This window comes from Nicotiana tabacum, chromosome 9 (assembly GCF_000715075.1).
Source record: "Nicotiana tabacum cultivar K326 chromosome 9, ASM71507v2, whole genome shotgun sequence".
Classification (NCBI taxonomy): domain Eukaryota; kingdom Viridiplantae; phylum Streptophyta; class Magnoliopsida; order Solanales; family Solanaceae; genus Nicotiana; species Nicotiana tabacum.
In genome coordinates, this window is record NC_134088.1 from 2225161 (window position 1) to 2240987 (window position 15827).

Genomic DNA, 15827 nt, shown 5'->3' on the forward strand with positions numbered 1-15827 from the left:
GAAATTCCTTCCACACATTCATATGCGCGCATGAGCGCTCAGTATCAGTTGTGCATCGACGGCTTGTGATTCTTTAATCGAGGGGCAAGATGTAATTTTTGTGTGTTGATGTTGGGCCAGTCTGGAGGACTTGAGGCCGGGCTCTTCTTGTTGCTTGAGCACTGAGGTGTTGATCGTGTGAGCACGTGTTTTTGGATTTATATGTTCGAAAGTGTCCCTATTAGGGTAAGTGATGATTGGATAGCTACGTGATGAGTATGATATGACTGCGAGATGTGTTCATATGATTTGAATGAGATAAGAAGGGTTTGTTTGGGGGTAGCAAGGACTATCCGGTGCTTGATTTCCATCATAATTTGATGTATAGCCCCGAGTTGTGGGTTTGTTGAAGGATCTTTTCATGTTATCTAGTTGGGAAGTGAAATAGATTTCATGTTGTGATATGAGTTCAGACTCAGGAAGATTCAGTGATTGCATGATGTTTATGATAGTGGAAGGGTATAAAAAGATGTTAGTTTGAGGCGAAGCAGGTGGATTATCTCCTGCGGAGTGTTCTGAAGTTTTTGTGGTCCCTACGTGTTTGTTGTAAGTCCTCTTTTACCAGTAAAATATATGTAATGCGATTTGAGTTTGGATCATGTATGAGAGTAGGCTTGGGTGTTACGAGTGTGAATGCGAGAATTACAAAAGATTTGGAGTACTAGATGGTCTGTGTTGCACGAGCTTATGAAGGATTGAGTTTAATCTCACTATAGTATTATGGCAGTAGTAAAGTATATGCATTATGAGTTATTGTGTGTACGGTGCATAGAGCAAGAATTTACTTAGTTGCCTTAAAGAGGGGTTACTTCCATAGATGTTGTTGTTCTAATGGGGCACATGTCATTCGGTTCATTTGATCAGTCTAATTGAAACCAGAGTAGAGTGAATGACTCTTGAGAATGGTTTTGAATGATTCAGGATTTACATGTAGTAATTGGGAATCTTCAAGATGCGTATTGGCTAGAAACTGAGATTTCTATGTGAGGATGTTAGGACTTGTGGCATTTCTGTATCATTATGAATTCAACATACCATTATCAGGAAGGTAAAGGTAATGGCTTTAGATTTGCAGAAGGTCTCTTTAGAGCGGGTATCTCAGTTGTGGTACTTTTGGGGGTGCTTCAGAAGAATACAATGGTTTATGATCCTTAGTGTGGTGTGGTTTTATGCTTGGGTTTCGTGTGGTGAGTCTGGGTTGAGGACTTTGGTATCATGGCAACGATAAGTATCAATTCGAAAGTAAATCAGAAGAAACTTGGGATGATAGGACAACTTGGTAGTAGGTCAGATCGGCATGGTAAGGGATATGATTAGTTCTTTGGGTGCTTATGAAGTAATGAGTTTCTACATGTGTCTCGTGGCAATGCTCTTGGGTTTTTTGGTGACCTGCGTAGCTTGGTTGAGCTAGAAGGATTCAGTCCTGATGGTTTAGTTTTGTGCAAATAGGATTCGAAGAGTCCTTGATGGCTTCTACCACGGTTAGAGATATATATTTTCTATTGGCATGAGGAGCATGTGATGTATAGTGATTTTCTTCTAGATGAGATCAAATGGAAAGTTTTTGGCTAGTTGAGTACGTAGTTGCTTGTGGCTCGGAATGGATTATGAAGTTCTCATATTTATTATAGGATGGCATGGTATATGCGGTATGTTATATAGGGTTGAGATTTGCATGTGTGAGGTCACGATTCAGTTCTTGAAGGAAAGTCATAGATTCTTAGGTAGCATGGATAGTTTCAGACGACTAGGTAAAAGATATCACTAATTGGTGCAGCTTGATGGGGGTATACATTTCAGAAAGGGCAGTGTGTTTGAGTTAATGGTACTTCATTGGTATTGCAGCGCTCTATTGTTGGATTGACTGCTGATATTCAAGTTTGCTTAGTGGCACAGAAGAATTATAGGAGTATCCCTCGTGGAATGATTGAGTATTAGAGGTGTGTTATATATTCGAGCGGTGGAGTTGGGATCAGATATGGTGATTCGTGCGCTTTATGAATTTCGAGATTGGGAGTTCTCATAAACATGTTATTTTGTGGTTGTGGACTGTGAAGATGCGAGTAAAGCTAGTCAGATGTTAGTATGTGCCATGATTCAGTCATTGTGAACTTTCAGAGAGTTATCTATCTATTGCTGGTGACCAGAGTTAATTTAGTGTTCATTGGTAGGCCTAGTATGGATGTGTGTTCTACACCGGGTAGGAATTGTTGACTCCGAATTGCTATTATTGAGGAATGTGCCATTCGATTGTCATTGAGCTCTGGTAGGCCTAGTATGGATGTGTGTTCTACACCGGGTAGGAATTGTTGACTCCGAATTGCTATTATTGAGGAATGTGCCATTCGATTGTCATTGAGCTCATTCGTGTTCTGGAGTGATCTATGAGTTACCCTTCTGTGTTGCAAGGAGTTGTGATTGTTGGTTATGTGCACATATGGTGCGGTTCTATTTGGGCTTTATAGTGGAACTTGAGCAAGATGGGTATTTGAGTGTTGCATGATTGATTGCGCATTGGATATGTTCTCTCGGACTGGTATGACATTATGTCGTTTGCTCTCCGTGGTTATAGTGATTCACTGTTGGTACTAGACACCAAATTTCACGTGGTTGTTGATTTTTAGCATAGTGACTTGAGGTGATTCATGTGGATCAGTGTTCAGAAAGGGTCGCGCATTGCAACAAAGTTATGTGGAGGTATGATACTTCAGGTTAGATTCGTGTGTTCTGGTTCTACAGTGTGTGATGGGTTCTCAACATCGTGTTGTGATGGTATTGGTGGTCTTGTGGTACAACTCTCTCATTTGAGTTATTTTTTTTCATGATGTGAGTACGTTCGGATTGTTGCTTATTGGTGCGCAGATTGCACGGGTTGTAGCTTTAGAATGTATTGATGTATCATGTCACCAGAGTAGTCGTGTTGGAGGAGATAAGGTTATTAGATCTAGAATGAATACTATCGGATTCGATTTCAGCATGTTGGAAGGATAATATCGATGTTCGGCTTAGAAATTTACTGAGATCCTTGACGAAGGAGAGGAAGCTTCATGAATGGTTAACCTGAGGAATGGTTATGACTTTAAACACGTTTCATTCATCGTTGGCAGTCGAAGTGTTGTAATGAGGTTTTATTTGATAAGAGGTTTATTATCAGTATCCAGTTATTTTGAGAGGTTGCTATGATTTGAAGTTTTTACTGTGAGTGTTCGAGTGTTATGGTATATTATGTGATTTCCATCTTGAATTGTTCTTATGGCTTGATACAGCGTGTTCAAATTTATTCTGTGTGTAGATGTGAGATTGTGATCTTATAGCGAATTTCAGAAGTGGAAATTGGTTATAAGGTCTATGAACTAGGTTGAATTGTGAAATTTTAGTTATGTTGTGCTATCAGACCTATATGAGATAGGGTGACATGGGATCACCCCCAAATATGTGCATGGTAAGGTTATACAGCGATTTGTTGGCTTTTGGAACAACTCTGGGCACGTTCGAGGACGAACGTATATTTAAGTAGAGGAGGATGTAACGATCCGATCAGTTGTTCCGAGAATTTTAATCCCGTTTCCCCCATTTCTGCTTCAGTTTGTATGGTTCAGCTCTTTTATGTTGTGTTGGGTTGGTTGGCTCGGGTTCGAAATGATTATAGAGAGAAATGAGACACTTAGTCTCTTAAGTTGATTATAAAGTTGGAAAAGTCAACCAGAAGTTGACTTGTGAGTAAATGATCTCGGAACTTGGTTTTTATGGTTCAGATAGCTTCGTGAGGTGATTTGGAACTTAGGAGCGTGATCGAAATGTATTTTGGAGGTAGGGGTAGATTTAAGCTTGAATTGGCGAAATTGGAATTTTGACGTTTTCCGGTTGGTAGTGGAAATTTTAATATAGGGGTCAAAATGGAATTCCAGAAATTGGAGTAGGTCCGCTGTGTCATTTGGGACGTGTGTGAAAAATTTCAGGTCATTTAGACGAGGTTTGATCAACTTTTTGATCGAAAGCGGAATTTGGAAGTTTTGGAAATTCTTAAGCTTGAATCCAAGGGTGATTTGATGTTTTGATGTTGTTTAGAGCGTTTCGAAGATTGAAACAAGTTTGAATGATGTTATGGGGTGTGTTGGCATGTTTGGTTGAGGTCCCGAGGGCCCCGGGTGAATTTCAGGTGGTTAACAGATCAAATTCTTGTTTTGGGTAGTTGCAGATTTTCTGGTATTTTGTTGCAGAAAAAGTGTTCTTCGCGTTCGCGACGGGGGCTCGCATTCACGAAGATATGGACAGTCAAAGGAACGCGAACGCGAGGAGATGGACACGTTCGCGAAGAGGAAAGTGGAGCAGCTGGGTCCCCTGGTAGTTGTTCATCGCGTTCGCGTAGATGATATCGCGTTCGTGAAGGCTTGGATGGCTGAGGCTTCGCGTTCGCGTGAAGGATTTTGCGTTTGCGAAAGAGTAATATTTGGTTAGTGAATTTTTGTGCTTCCCGAACACGAGGCTTTGATCGCATTCCACCATTAGTTGCCTTTGTGATTTTTGGTCCATTTTCCACCATTATTGAGCGGTTTTGAAGCTTTTTGAGAGGGATTGAAGAGGGAATCGAAGGGAAACACATGGAGGCAAGATTTTTGAACTCAATATTCGATTCTATGATGATTTCTACCTAATTAGACATGAAATTAGTGGCATTTAAAGCGTAAAATTGGAGAATTAGGGCTTGAAATTGGAGAATATAAATTGGGGATTTGAAGGACCATTTGAGTTCCGATTTTGATGTTCTTGGTATGTGTAGACTTGTGAGAGGATAAGGATTCTATTGATATAATTTTTATTGGATTCCGAGACGTAGGCGCAGGGGTCGGGTTTGGCCAATTTCAGGATTCTTGATGTATTGATTATTTTCGCATGAGCTTCATTTCCTTAGCATATGTTGATGTTATGAATCTGATTTTGAATAGATTCGAGGTGAGTTGAGGCCGAGTTAAGAGGCAAGGACACCGCGGAGTAGGATTTTCGTCCGGTTTGAGGTAAGTAATGATTGTAAATATTGTCCTGAGGGTATGAAACCCCGGATTTCACATCGTTGTGCTACTTTGAGGTGACACACACGCTAGATGACGAGCGTGGGGCCGTGCACCATTGGGGATTGTGACTTGGTCCATCCCGTACGACTGTTAAGTCGCGTACTTGATTTAAAACTATTTGATATTATTGTGATTTGTAAAGTATTGCTATGTTTTTGGGCGAATGCCATAGTTGTGCCTCGTGTCAACTATTTTGGACCCTTATGGGGATTTTACTACTATTTCTCACTGTTTTAACTTAATATTTGTACTTAGTCATGCTGTGTTTTACTGATTTCATAACTTGGCCTTAATTACTCAGTTTGAAAACTACTAATGATATTTTGGGCTGAACGCCCTATTTTACTGATAGTCCGAGTGGCTTGTGAGATTGATGGCTGAGAGAGAGGCTGAGGGCCTGGTTGTGAGGATTTTATATTTATGGATCGGGTTGTACGCCGCAACGATATGTTGGATCGGGCTGCACGCCGCAGCGATATAGTGCTTGGGCTGTATGAGCCCCTCCGGAGTCTGCACAACTCCAGTGAGCGCAGTCAACTATATATTATGGATTGGGTTGCACGCCACATCGGTTATTATATGGTATCTATTGAGCGTGAGTGCTGAGTGTGGGCGGTGATTGATGAGAGTTGAGTTTTGAGTGATTGAGAGGCTTGAGCGAGGGGCTGTATACATATATAATTGATGCTTTGACCGAGGGGCTTGTTTTTATGAAACTATTATTTTCACTCCTCTTTATACTAAGCCTCTATTGAAAATGTTGAACAAATGCTATTAAACAACTTTTATTTAAACTGGAGTTTTTACGAGATGTTCAGAATTTAATCACTGATTTGGCTTTGTTATTTCCACTGAAATTTTTATGTTATGAGATGTTTATAATTCCTGTTTGCCCGAGGGGCTTTATACAAACTACATTTTGTCCGAGGGGCCAATTATGATTTTCATCACTTTTATTATAAATTGTATTGAACCTCTATTGAAATTGTTGGAAAGCATCTTCAAATGATTTTTACCAAACACTGGATTTTAAATGAGACGAGTGACTCATGTTCTGATTTGATAGCTTGTTGTGCTTACTGAGTTTATCTTGATGTGGATTTATTGTTTCCTACTATTCAGTCTTTATTTACTTTTATTACTTACTGAGTTGGCGTACTCACATTACTCCATGCGCCTTGTTTGCAAATTCAGGTATTTCTGAGCTTTCAGCAACTTCTGTGTATTTCCAGAGTTAGCAAGGTAGCTGTACGACGTTCGCAGCCCTGCCCTTCCCCTTCCTATCCTGGTACATTATATTTTAGACTTAATTTGTATTAAGTAGACAGTGTTGAGTTGTACTTAGTGGCTCATGACTAGTGACACCAGATTTGGGCTGTTTTAGTGGTCTTTCGTACTGGTTTTTCCGCATATTTCTATTGATATATATATTACATATGAAAGATTTGAGACTTAAATATGTTTTAGAAAAATGAATTATAAAAAGAACTCGATGTTGTAAATGTTGGATTGGCTTGCCTAGTACTGTGATAGGCGCCATCACGATCGGGGTGGTTTGGGGTCATGACATAGGCTCTTACTCGCTGTTGCAACACAAAAGAAATAGAAAGTGTACCTGTTAGATATCAAATCAACATTCTTGATTGGTTTTCTACGGGAAGAGATCTACATAGAACAACCAGAAGGCTATGTGAAAGAAGAAGAAGGAAATAGAGCCTATCTTCTTAAAATGGCACTTTATGAATTGAAACAAGCTCCAATAGCTTGGTACAATAGAATTGGTGACCATTTACTCAGTTTAGGCTTTGAGAAAAGCTTATATGAGTCCACTTTGTATGTCAAATATACTGGAAATAGTACTCTAATTATTTCATTTGATGTTGACGATCTTCTAGTTACAGGAAGTAGTGCATATCAAATTGATAATTTCAAACAAGAAATAATGAAAGTGTTTGAAATGACAAATCTTGGGCTTATGTCTTACTTCCTCGACATGGATATTAAACAATATCGGGGAACAATGTTCATTTGTCAGAAAAAATATGCAAAAGAGATACTTAAATTTTTTTTTTTGCATGGAAGACTGCAAAGGGATGAGCACTCCGAGAAAAATTGAGCAAAGAAGATGGAACACAGAAAGTGGATGAGTCATATTTCAGAAGTTTGGTTGGGTGTCTGATGTATCTAACAACAACAAGGCCTGACATCATCAATGATGTAAGTATTCTATCTCGCTTCATGCATTGTACAAGTGAAGTTCATTTAAAGGCAGCAAAAAAGGTGATCAGATATGTCAAAGGAACGACTGATTTTGGAATTAAGTTTAAAAGTTACGAATAACTCAAACTAACCGGGTTTTCCGATAGTGATTGGGGTGGTTCAATTGACGCCATAAAGATCACTTCTGGATACTGTTTCACTTTTGGTTCAGGTATCTTTTCATATAGTACAAAAAAGCAGGATACAATAGCTTAATCGACAGCGGAAGTAGAATTTGTGGCAGTAGCAACTGCGGTGAATCAAGCATTGTGGTTAAGAAAAATATTGGAAGATCTTTATCTTGAGCAGAAAGAACAAACTGAAATATTTGTTGACAATCAGACTGCAATAGCTATTTCTCATAATCCAGTTTTCCGTGGAAAGAAAAAATATTTTAATATCAAATTATTTTTCTTGAGAGATGTCCAAAAGAATGGGAAGGTGACTCCTATTTATTGCAAATAAGATGATTAATTAACTGATGCTTTTACCAAACCATTATCAGTTCACAAGTTCGAGTCTTTAAGATCGAAACTTGGTGTCTGCAGATCCTAAAGCAAGGAGGAGTGTTAGTTGCTATGTTTTAGTACTGCGGTTTGGCTGTGAATTGTTGTAGTTACTTTGACAGCAATTACTTAGTTTAAATTCTGCAGTTATTATTTTTCTCAGTATCTTTGTTAGTTTTTTTTTTAAAGTAGTTTATGTGCTGATATTCAGGACCATGAAATTAGTATTTAAGTTTTTCTATAAATTGTAACTGAGATTATAATGAAAAACATCCTTGTTCTGTATCAGTCTTATGCTCTCTCTTTTCAGACTTCTTCTCTGTTCTTCGTTCCTTTAATATTCCGCTCTTTCAGTAATCACAAATATTCACTTATTTTCTGGTTCTGATGGTAAGCAACCCTCACTTTCAACCGAGAGGTTGTGAGTTCGAGTCTCCCCAAGAGCAAGGTGGGAAGTTCTTGGAGGGAAGGATGTCGGGGGTCTATTTGGAAGCAGTCTCTCTACCCTAGGGTAGGGGTAAGGTCTGCGTACACACTACCCTCCCCAGACCCCACTAAGTGGGATTATACTGAGTTGTTGTTGTTTGATTAAAATTAACAATAGAAACACTTCAAACTTTTCGTTTCTCTCCAAATCTTTTCCCTACATTTCCAATTCACATCTCTTATCTAATTAGATAAACAACCCAACAGCTTGGCCCAAAACAGACAATATCACATCATGTTAAGAATATCAATGAGCCGGTGGACCTTAACACAAACATTTGTAAACCAGAAGTCGCTCGTGCCTCTCATAACAAAAGCCGATTAGAGGTACTAAGTTCTGATGCCTTAGACTACACAGAGTTGTAATCATAGAAACAAACTCTTCCTCCAAATTCTCTTAGTCCAGCCATTTAGGACTACTGCTTTGTACACTTTTCCCTGCATTCCCTTCCCAATTTCATTGTCTTGGCTGAAATATGAAGTCGCATTTGATAGTTTCATAAAGCTCAATTCTCCACCTTTAAAATCTGAGGAAAATAACACATCCACCATTTGTACATTATTTTTTCTTCTCTATAACTAAATTTTGATTAAGTAGTACCTCATCCGTTATATTTCAATTTTAATTTACGACATAGTTTGATTGGCACATAGTTTAAGAAGATACGAATACTTTTGAAAATTGTGGTCTTAAACGTGTCACAAAACACTTTTGTATTTATTAAAGCTCGTAGGTTACGGTCATTCTTGATTGATGTAGCTTCGTCATATATTTTGGTACGATTGAGACATAGAATAGTCAAAATTTTGGATGTTGTTAGTGGAGTAGCCAGCCGTCTGGCTATATTTTCTGCTACTCCAGAGAGCCCGTTTGGATTTTTCCTTTTTTTTTATTTTTTTTCGAAATTAGCGTTTGTCCATAAAATTTTCAATTTTCACTTGAAGATGCATTTTGAAAATTTAAAAAACTCCAAAAAGCTATTTTTCAAAATTTTCACTCAAATCATTCACAAAACATAAAAAACAACCCAAAATTATATTCATGTCCAAACACAACTCTAAATTTCAAACACCATTTTCACTTGAAATTTTTTTTCATCATATTTTGGAATTTTACCATTCTTATGTCCAAACGCCCACTTAATTTCATGAAGTACTTGACCCAATTTAACAACATTTACTCAATTTTCAGAGGATCCAAGACAATGAATATAAATATGGAATTTTTACCTCCTATAGCAAAGGTTGATACCTTATTTATTTTAAATAAATATCCTTTTAAAAAATTATATTCTACAACTACCTTTTGATTTTTATAGTCAAATATCTATTTATGGTCACCTCCTACCCTTAAACCATAAAATACGCTTGTATTATTTTTCTCTCTCATTCTTTCAGATTTTTCTCCACACTCTCTCTCAATTCCAGTCTTTCTCCATGAAATTTCTCTTGTTTTAACGAATCATATCTCATGGCCTACTTCGGATACCAGCTTCAGATCTCATGCTCGGCGTTGATAAATTAGTCTCACCGTCGGGTTTATGGTCTAGTTCTCATGTTAATTGGAAGATTCTAGCAGCACAGACATCCGGATTCTCCGACCACAGCCTTCAACTTTCGTGTGCCGGTCTTTTAAGCATCTTGTGTGAATCAAATTAGAGACGCTTATATCACATGGAGGGCATAGACCATTTTACTCAAAGATTTTTCAGGTTCCAAGAATTTTCTGGCATAACTTTCATGTGCCCATCCTTCAAATCGTTTTTCTCCGGCTCTTCCTTTAACAAAGGCACAATTTCTGTTGATGGCGGCCATGGCTTCTTGTTGTTGTTAGAAGGGAAACGAGTTGTGGCTTCCTGTTGTTGTTGTTGTTGTTGTTGTTGTTGTTGTTGTTGTTGTTGTTGTTGCTGCTGCTTCTGACGTTATTATTGCATCTGCTGCACTAGGAGTAGTTGGAAATTAGGGTTTGTTCTTGAACAAAGACGACGGATTTTGGGGTTGAGCAACTTAATTTTCTGTTAATATATTTTAATGTATTTTCAACGTATCACGTTGTATTTTCATGTATTTCATTGTATTCGTTGTCTTTTTTTCATTGTAATTCAATGTATCTCGTTGTATTCCATGTATTTCATTGTATTCACTGGTTTTTTTTCTCTAATTGTATTTCAATGTATCCCGCTGTATTTTATGTATTTCATTGTATTCACTGTCTCGCTATATGCCATGAATGTATTCATATATTTTTTTAATTAATATAATTTATGTATTTAGATGTATTATATAATTTCTCTGAAGATTGCTATGTTTTTTGGGTATTTTCGGTTGAGAATCTTATTTATAACTGAAAATACAAAATTTGTATATTATAATTGAGTTTGTTGAGTTATATTAGGTGTCTATTATGTTAGTTGATTCACTTTCCATTTTAAAAACAATGTAATCCCTTATTTCACGCCGTGAATATAGTCAAATACAATAATTTGTCCAGTTATAATCCCATGTTTCACTCCATGAATACAGTCGAATACACTCGAATACAACAACTGATTAGCTGGACTTCTCTAATTCACGCCTATTTTTGCTATTGTATTCATGAATACAATAGCTTAAATACATCAAATACATCTTATAACCACAAAAAAAGTATCTATAATCCGTAATATAGCAAATGGTATCTATAGATGGCTAATTACTACTAAAAGATAGTGCTTTATGAAAATTTCTCTATAAATATCTTCTTTAACTTCTATTCTAATGGACTTATAGCCTGTTTGGCCAAACCTTTTTTTTTGGGCCAAAAGTGCTTTTTTAGCCAAAAAGTGTTTTTTTTTTCGAAAAATTGAGGTGTTTGGCCAAGCTTTTGGAAGGAAAAAAGTACTACTTTTGAAGAGAAGCAGAGACAGTTTTGGAGAAGCAAAAAAAAGTAGCTTCTCTCCAAAAATACTTTTTTGAAAAGCACTTTTGAGAAAAATACACTTATGCAGTTTTTAAAAGCTTGGTCAAATCCTAATTCCTGCTCAGAAGCGCTTTTCAAATTAATTAGCCAAACACAAACTGATTCTCACCAAAAGTACTTTTGAGAAAAGCACTTTAAGAAACAACACTTCTTAAAATAAGCTGATTTTTGCAGCTTGGCCAAACAGGCTATTATTATCTTTTATAAGTAATGAAAAAATAAAGCCGAACTAAACGGTTCACCATACCTTTTTATGAAAGAGAGAAACAATTTTATGAAAAGAAGAAAAAAGGCGTGCGCGCACATATATATATATATATATATATATATATATATATATATATATATATAGCTAGATAACAATCTTAGAATGTAAAGGTTCAATGCGACTACCGAACAACACCGAGTAAAAAACAAAAAAAAAACAAACATAAAGGTTCAAGTTTTATTATCTCAATCACAAGCATCAACACTGAAAGTCAAAGCATTATTTTTAGTATCAAAAGTTAAACCTATGCCTTGAAGCTGATTAGTGCCTATAAGTGTAGATTTATCATCCCATGGCATAAAAGCTAGGCAATAATAGCCCCCAATACTTACTACAACTCGTCCGTCTACTAGCAGCACCTCTTGCCTTTCAGAATAATTGCCAAAGTAAAATTTGATAATTGGGAAATATACTTCAGCACCATCTGGATCATCTTCATAGCAAGTGTCAAATATACCATATCCACCTTCAATCATAGTATAATCTTTTACTTCTTCTCTGAAAACGTCGCGAAATATAATATAATAATCATGAGGAAAACGAGTAATTAATGTCCCTGTATCTATCATCACTCCATGGGTTTCTTTTTGACCATTCCACCACGAAGGATCCACTGGAACAACTTTATCGTTAATCACAATCTTGAAAAGATTGACGTAGTACCAATGAGGAGTTAATCGATTTTTTAGTAGTTTTGCCTCTGTTCCATATATCCACGGAGCTTTATTAAAGGAGAGGAAAGATGGGTGTACAGAAGCAGCAGTTGGTAAACATAATGCAAATATGGACGAACCTAATTGAGATGGTAAAGAATATCCACCTGTAGCTGTTAAGCTTACTCTTTTACTCAGACCAAGAATCCCAGAAAATGTACCACTGAAATCTGTACCGCCTTTTTGATCTATACTACAACCAAATTTTATCCTGGATTGTGTATTGTCTGAAGGAAATGTGATCACATCAGATGCCATAAAACCTTTTGTTGTTTCTCCAGTGATATATTGTTGCGTATAGAAACATCGTTTGCTGCCTAAAGCGCAACGAAAATCATGATCTGTACTTATGCAAATTGAACTGTTTTCAACGCAATCAAGTCCTGTGAACGTTTTGGAGGTGGTAGAATCGTATATAGTATTATAACGCGGTTTGAAACACTTATTTGGAACGCATGGTGCACATTGCCACCAAACTAAGTAACTTCCACTGTCTATTAGTAAGTAATTTCTTGTTCTTTCACTACCAAGCAACAAAAGGGCAACATAGTGACCATTAAAGTAGTTAGTAGGTGCTACCTTTAGGTCTTGGTCATGGTTCTTACTCAAATTACGTGCGTACTTCTCTTGAAAATCGGGGTCTTTTTTAATTTTAGTATCGCGGTATTTCAACTTTGATGCCAAGTATGTAGCTCGAGCATGATCTTGAGCAAGACGATGAGTAAGCATGGACTCATAATCGTTGAATTTTGATTTTTCAAAGACGTCGATATGGTAAACACTGAAAGAATAAGACGGCATTGGAGGATCTTGAAGCTTGGATATATCAAAAGACATGAAAGCTTTTCTAGCTTGTTTAATGGAAGAAGAATTAATCTTGAAATATGATTTTTCATTGATTAAACTAGCAAATGAATTCCAATGAAGGATTGATATAAGAAGAAGAAGAAGAAAAAGGGGGTTTTCCATTAGTAATTTTGATGTAGTATTAATTTGGTTTGAAACTTGAGCAAACTGCTTCAATCATTTATAACATTGGTTTATGTTTCATCTTTAAAATATTTCCAAATTTTGTATACAAATTTGGATAAAAAAAAGTGTATTTAATGTGAACACAAATTTGAATCATTTCACACTTATTTTTGTTAAATCATTAAAATATGCCTATGCTTGTTTGGAAATGTCCAAACTAAGCATAAAATCATGTAACATTACTTAACAAGAATTAAATATGCAATTTATACTATTTGGAAACTTTATTTTGCAACAATCACAATTTAGGTATATATATATTTTTTTTTTGCAATCTATATATTAATTAGGATACTAATACTAGTCTCAAGATAAAAACATATCTCATTATGTATACGGAAAATCATGCAAATTATTTTGTGAAATAATTAAGGAAAGCAATATTCTGCTTTAGGAGATTGGAACCAAAAAGGCAAGTACAAGATTAATTTACCAATAATATAGATATAATTAAATTTGATTATTGACCCTAGAATTAGTAGCCTAATTAATATATAGATTGCAAATACGTAAATATATTTAACGGGATTTCATGTTTAATTACATATTTATATTATAAATAATTGAAGATGTCTGCACAAGTTTCAAACCAAATCAATAGTAAAATTAAACAAATTACCAATGGAAAACCTCCTCTTTATTCTTCTTCTTCTTCTTCTTATGTCAATCCTTCATTGGAAATCATTTGCCAATTTAATCAATGAAAAATCATATTTCAAGATTAATTCTTCTTCCATTAAACAAGCTAGAAAAACTTTTATGTCTTTTGATATATCCAAGCTTCAAGATCCTCCAATGCTGTCTTATTCTTTTAGTGTTTACCATATCGACGTTTTTGAAAAATCAAAATTCACCGACTATGACTCCGTGCTTACAAATCGCTTGGCTCAAGATCATGCTAGAGCTACATACTTAGCATCAAAGTTCAAATACCGCGATACTGAAATAAAAAAAGACCCCGATTTTCAAGAGAAGTACGCGCATAATTTGAGTAAGAACCATGACCAAACCCTAAAGGTAGCACCTACTTCATACTATCAAAGTCATTATGTTGCCCTATTTATGCTTGGTAGTGAAAGAATAAGAAATTACTTACTAATAGACACTGGAAGTTATTTAGTTTGGTGGCAATGTGCACCTTGTGTTCCAAATAAATGTTTTAAACAGGTTTTTAATACTATATATAATCGTACCACGTCGAAAACTTTCAAAAGACTTTATTGTGTTGAGGATAGTTCAGTTTGTATAGCTGAAGATCCACATTTTCATTGTGCTTTAAGTAGTAGTTTATGTTTTTATGAGACAACATATGGAAGTGGACAAACAACAAAAGGTTTTATGCAATCTGAGGTTATTATTTTTCCTTCAGACAATACACAAGCTAGGATTAATTTTGGTTGTAGTATTGATCAAAGAAGTGGTAGTCAAGATTTCAGTGGTACATTTTCTGGAATTGCTGGACTTGGTCGAAGAGTTAGCACGAACGCCATAGGTGGATACTCTTTACCATCTCAATTAGGGTCGTCTATATTTGCATTATGTTTACCAAGTTCTACTTCAGTACAACCATCTGTTCTCACGTTTAATAAAGCTCCGTGGTCATATGGAACCGAGGTGAAACTAGTAAAAAATCCATTAAACCCTCATTTTTATAATGTTAATATTTTCAAGATTGTGATTAACGATAAAGTTGTTCCAGTGGAACCTTCGTGGTGGAATAATGGTAATCAAGGTGTTATTGTCGATACAGGGACACTGATTACGCGTTTTCCTCATGATTTTTATATTATATTTCGCGACGTTTTTAGACTTGAGGTTAAAGATTATGAAATGGTTGAAGATGGAGTTGGTCCATTTGATACATGTTACAAAGATGATCCATTTAGCGCTGAAGTATATTTCCCAGTTGTGAGGTTTTACTTTGGCAATATTTCTCCAAGTCAAGAGCTGATGTTAGTACAAGAAAGAGTTGTAATACAAAATGCAGGGCATTATTGCTTAGGTTTTTTTTGGATGGAATCATAATTTTTCAATTATAGGCACTAATCAACTTCAAGGGACAGGATTAACTTTTGATACTAAAAATAATGTTCTAACTTTCAGTGTAGATGCTTGTGATTGATGTAAAAAAAATTTCGAATCTTTACATTCTAAGGTTGTTATGTGTAAATTTGCCAAAAATAATATATCCAATATTTGATTTTAGTATAATATCTTGTATGATTAATGTTGATATTTGGATATTTAACTTTGTATTTTTCGCTTTTACTATTAAACTCGCATAAGTTATTGTTGCGACCAAACACATACGGAAGTATACGCGATCGTCAAGTAATAAAGTTGTGAGTAGAGTATTGTTCTCACGAAGATTTATTATTAACTTTTGACTGATTCAAACTCAAAGAATTTATCGATTCAAGATATTTTTCCAACAAAATGTGTAAGTGATTAGTTAACTACCAAAGAAACTATTAAGCAATGAAATAACTAGAG

At 35.9% G+C, this 15827-nt stretch overlaps 2 protein-coding genes across 2 annotated transcripts; one reads left to right on the forward strand and one right to left on the reverse strand.

Annotated features, from left to right (window-relative positions):
• Positions 1–11774: 11774 nt before the first annotated feature.
• LOC107770558 (protein ASPARTIC PROTEASE IN GUARD CELL 1-like) lies at positions 11775–13271 on the reverse strand. The gene has a single exon (XM_016589880.2). It carries the CDS (start codon positions 13269–13271, stop codon positions 11775–11777), a length of 1497 nt encoding a protein of 498 aa, XP_016445366.2.
• Positions 13272–13955: 684 nt separating this feature from the next.
• LOC107770559 (protein ASPARTIC PROTEASE IN GUARD CELL 1-like) lies at positions 13956–15359 on the forward strand. The gene has a single exon (XM_016589881.2). The coding sequence runs from the start codon at positions 13956–13958 to the stop codon at positions 15357–15359; it is 1404 nt and encodes a 467-aa protein (XP_016445367.2).
• Positions 15360–15827: the final 468 nt, after the last annotated feature.

What these genes read in the sequence shown, in the direction of transcription:
- LOC107770558 (XM_016589880.2), bottom strand. Translation starts at nt 13,271, where the DNA reads ATGGAAAACCCCCTTTTTCTTCTTCTTCTTCTTATATCAATCCTTCAT.
- LOC107770559 (XM_016589881.2), top strand. Translation starts at nt 13,956, where the DNA reads ATGGAAAACCTCCTCTTTATTCTTCTTCTTCTTCTTCTTATGTCAATC.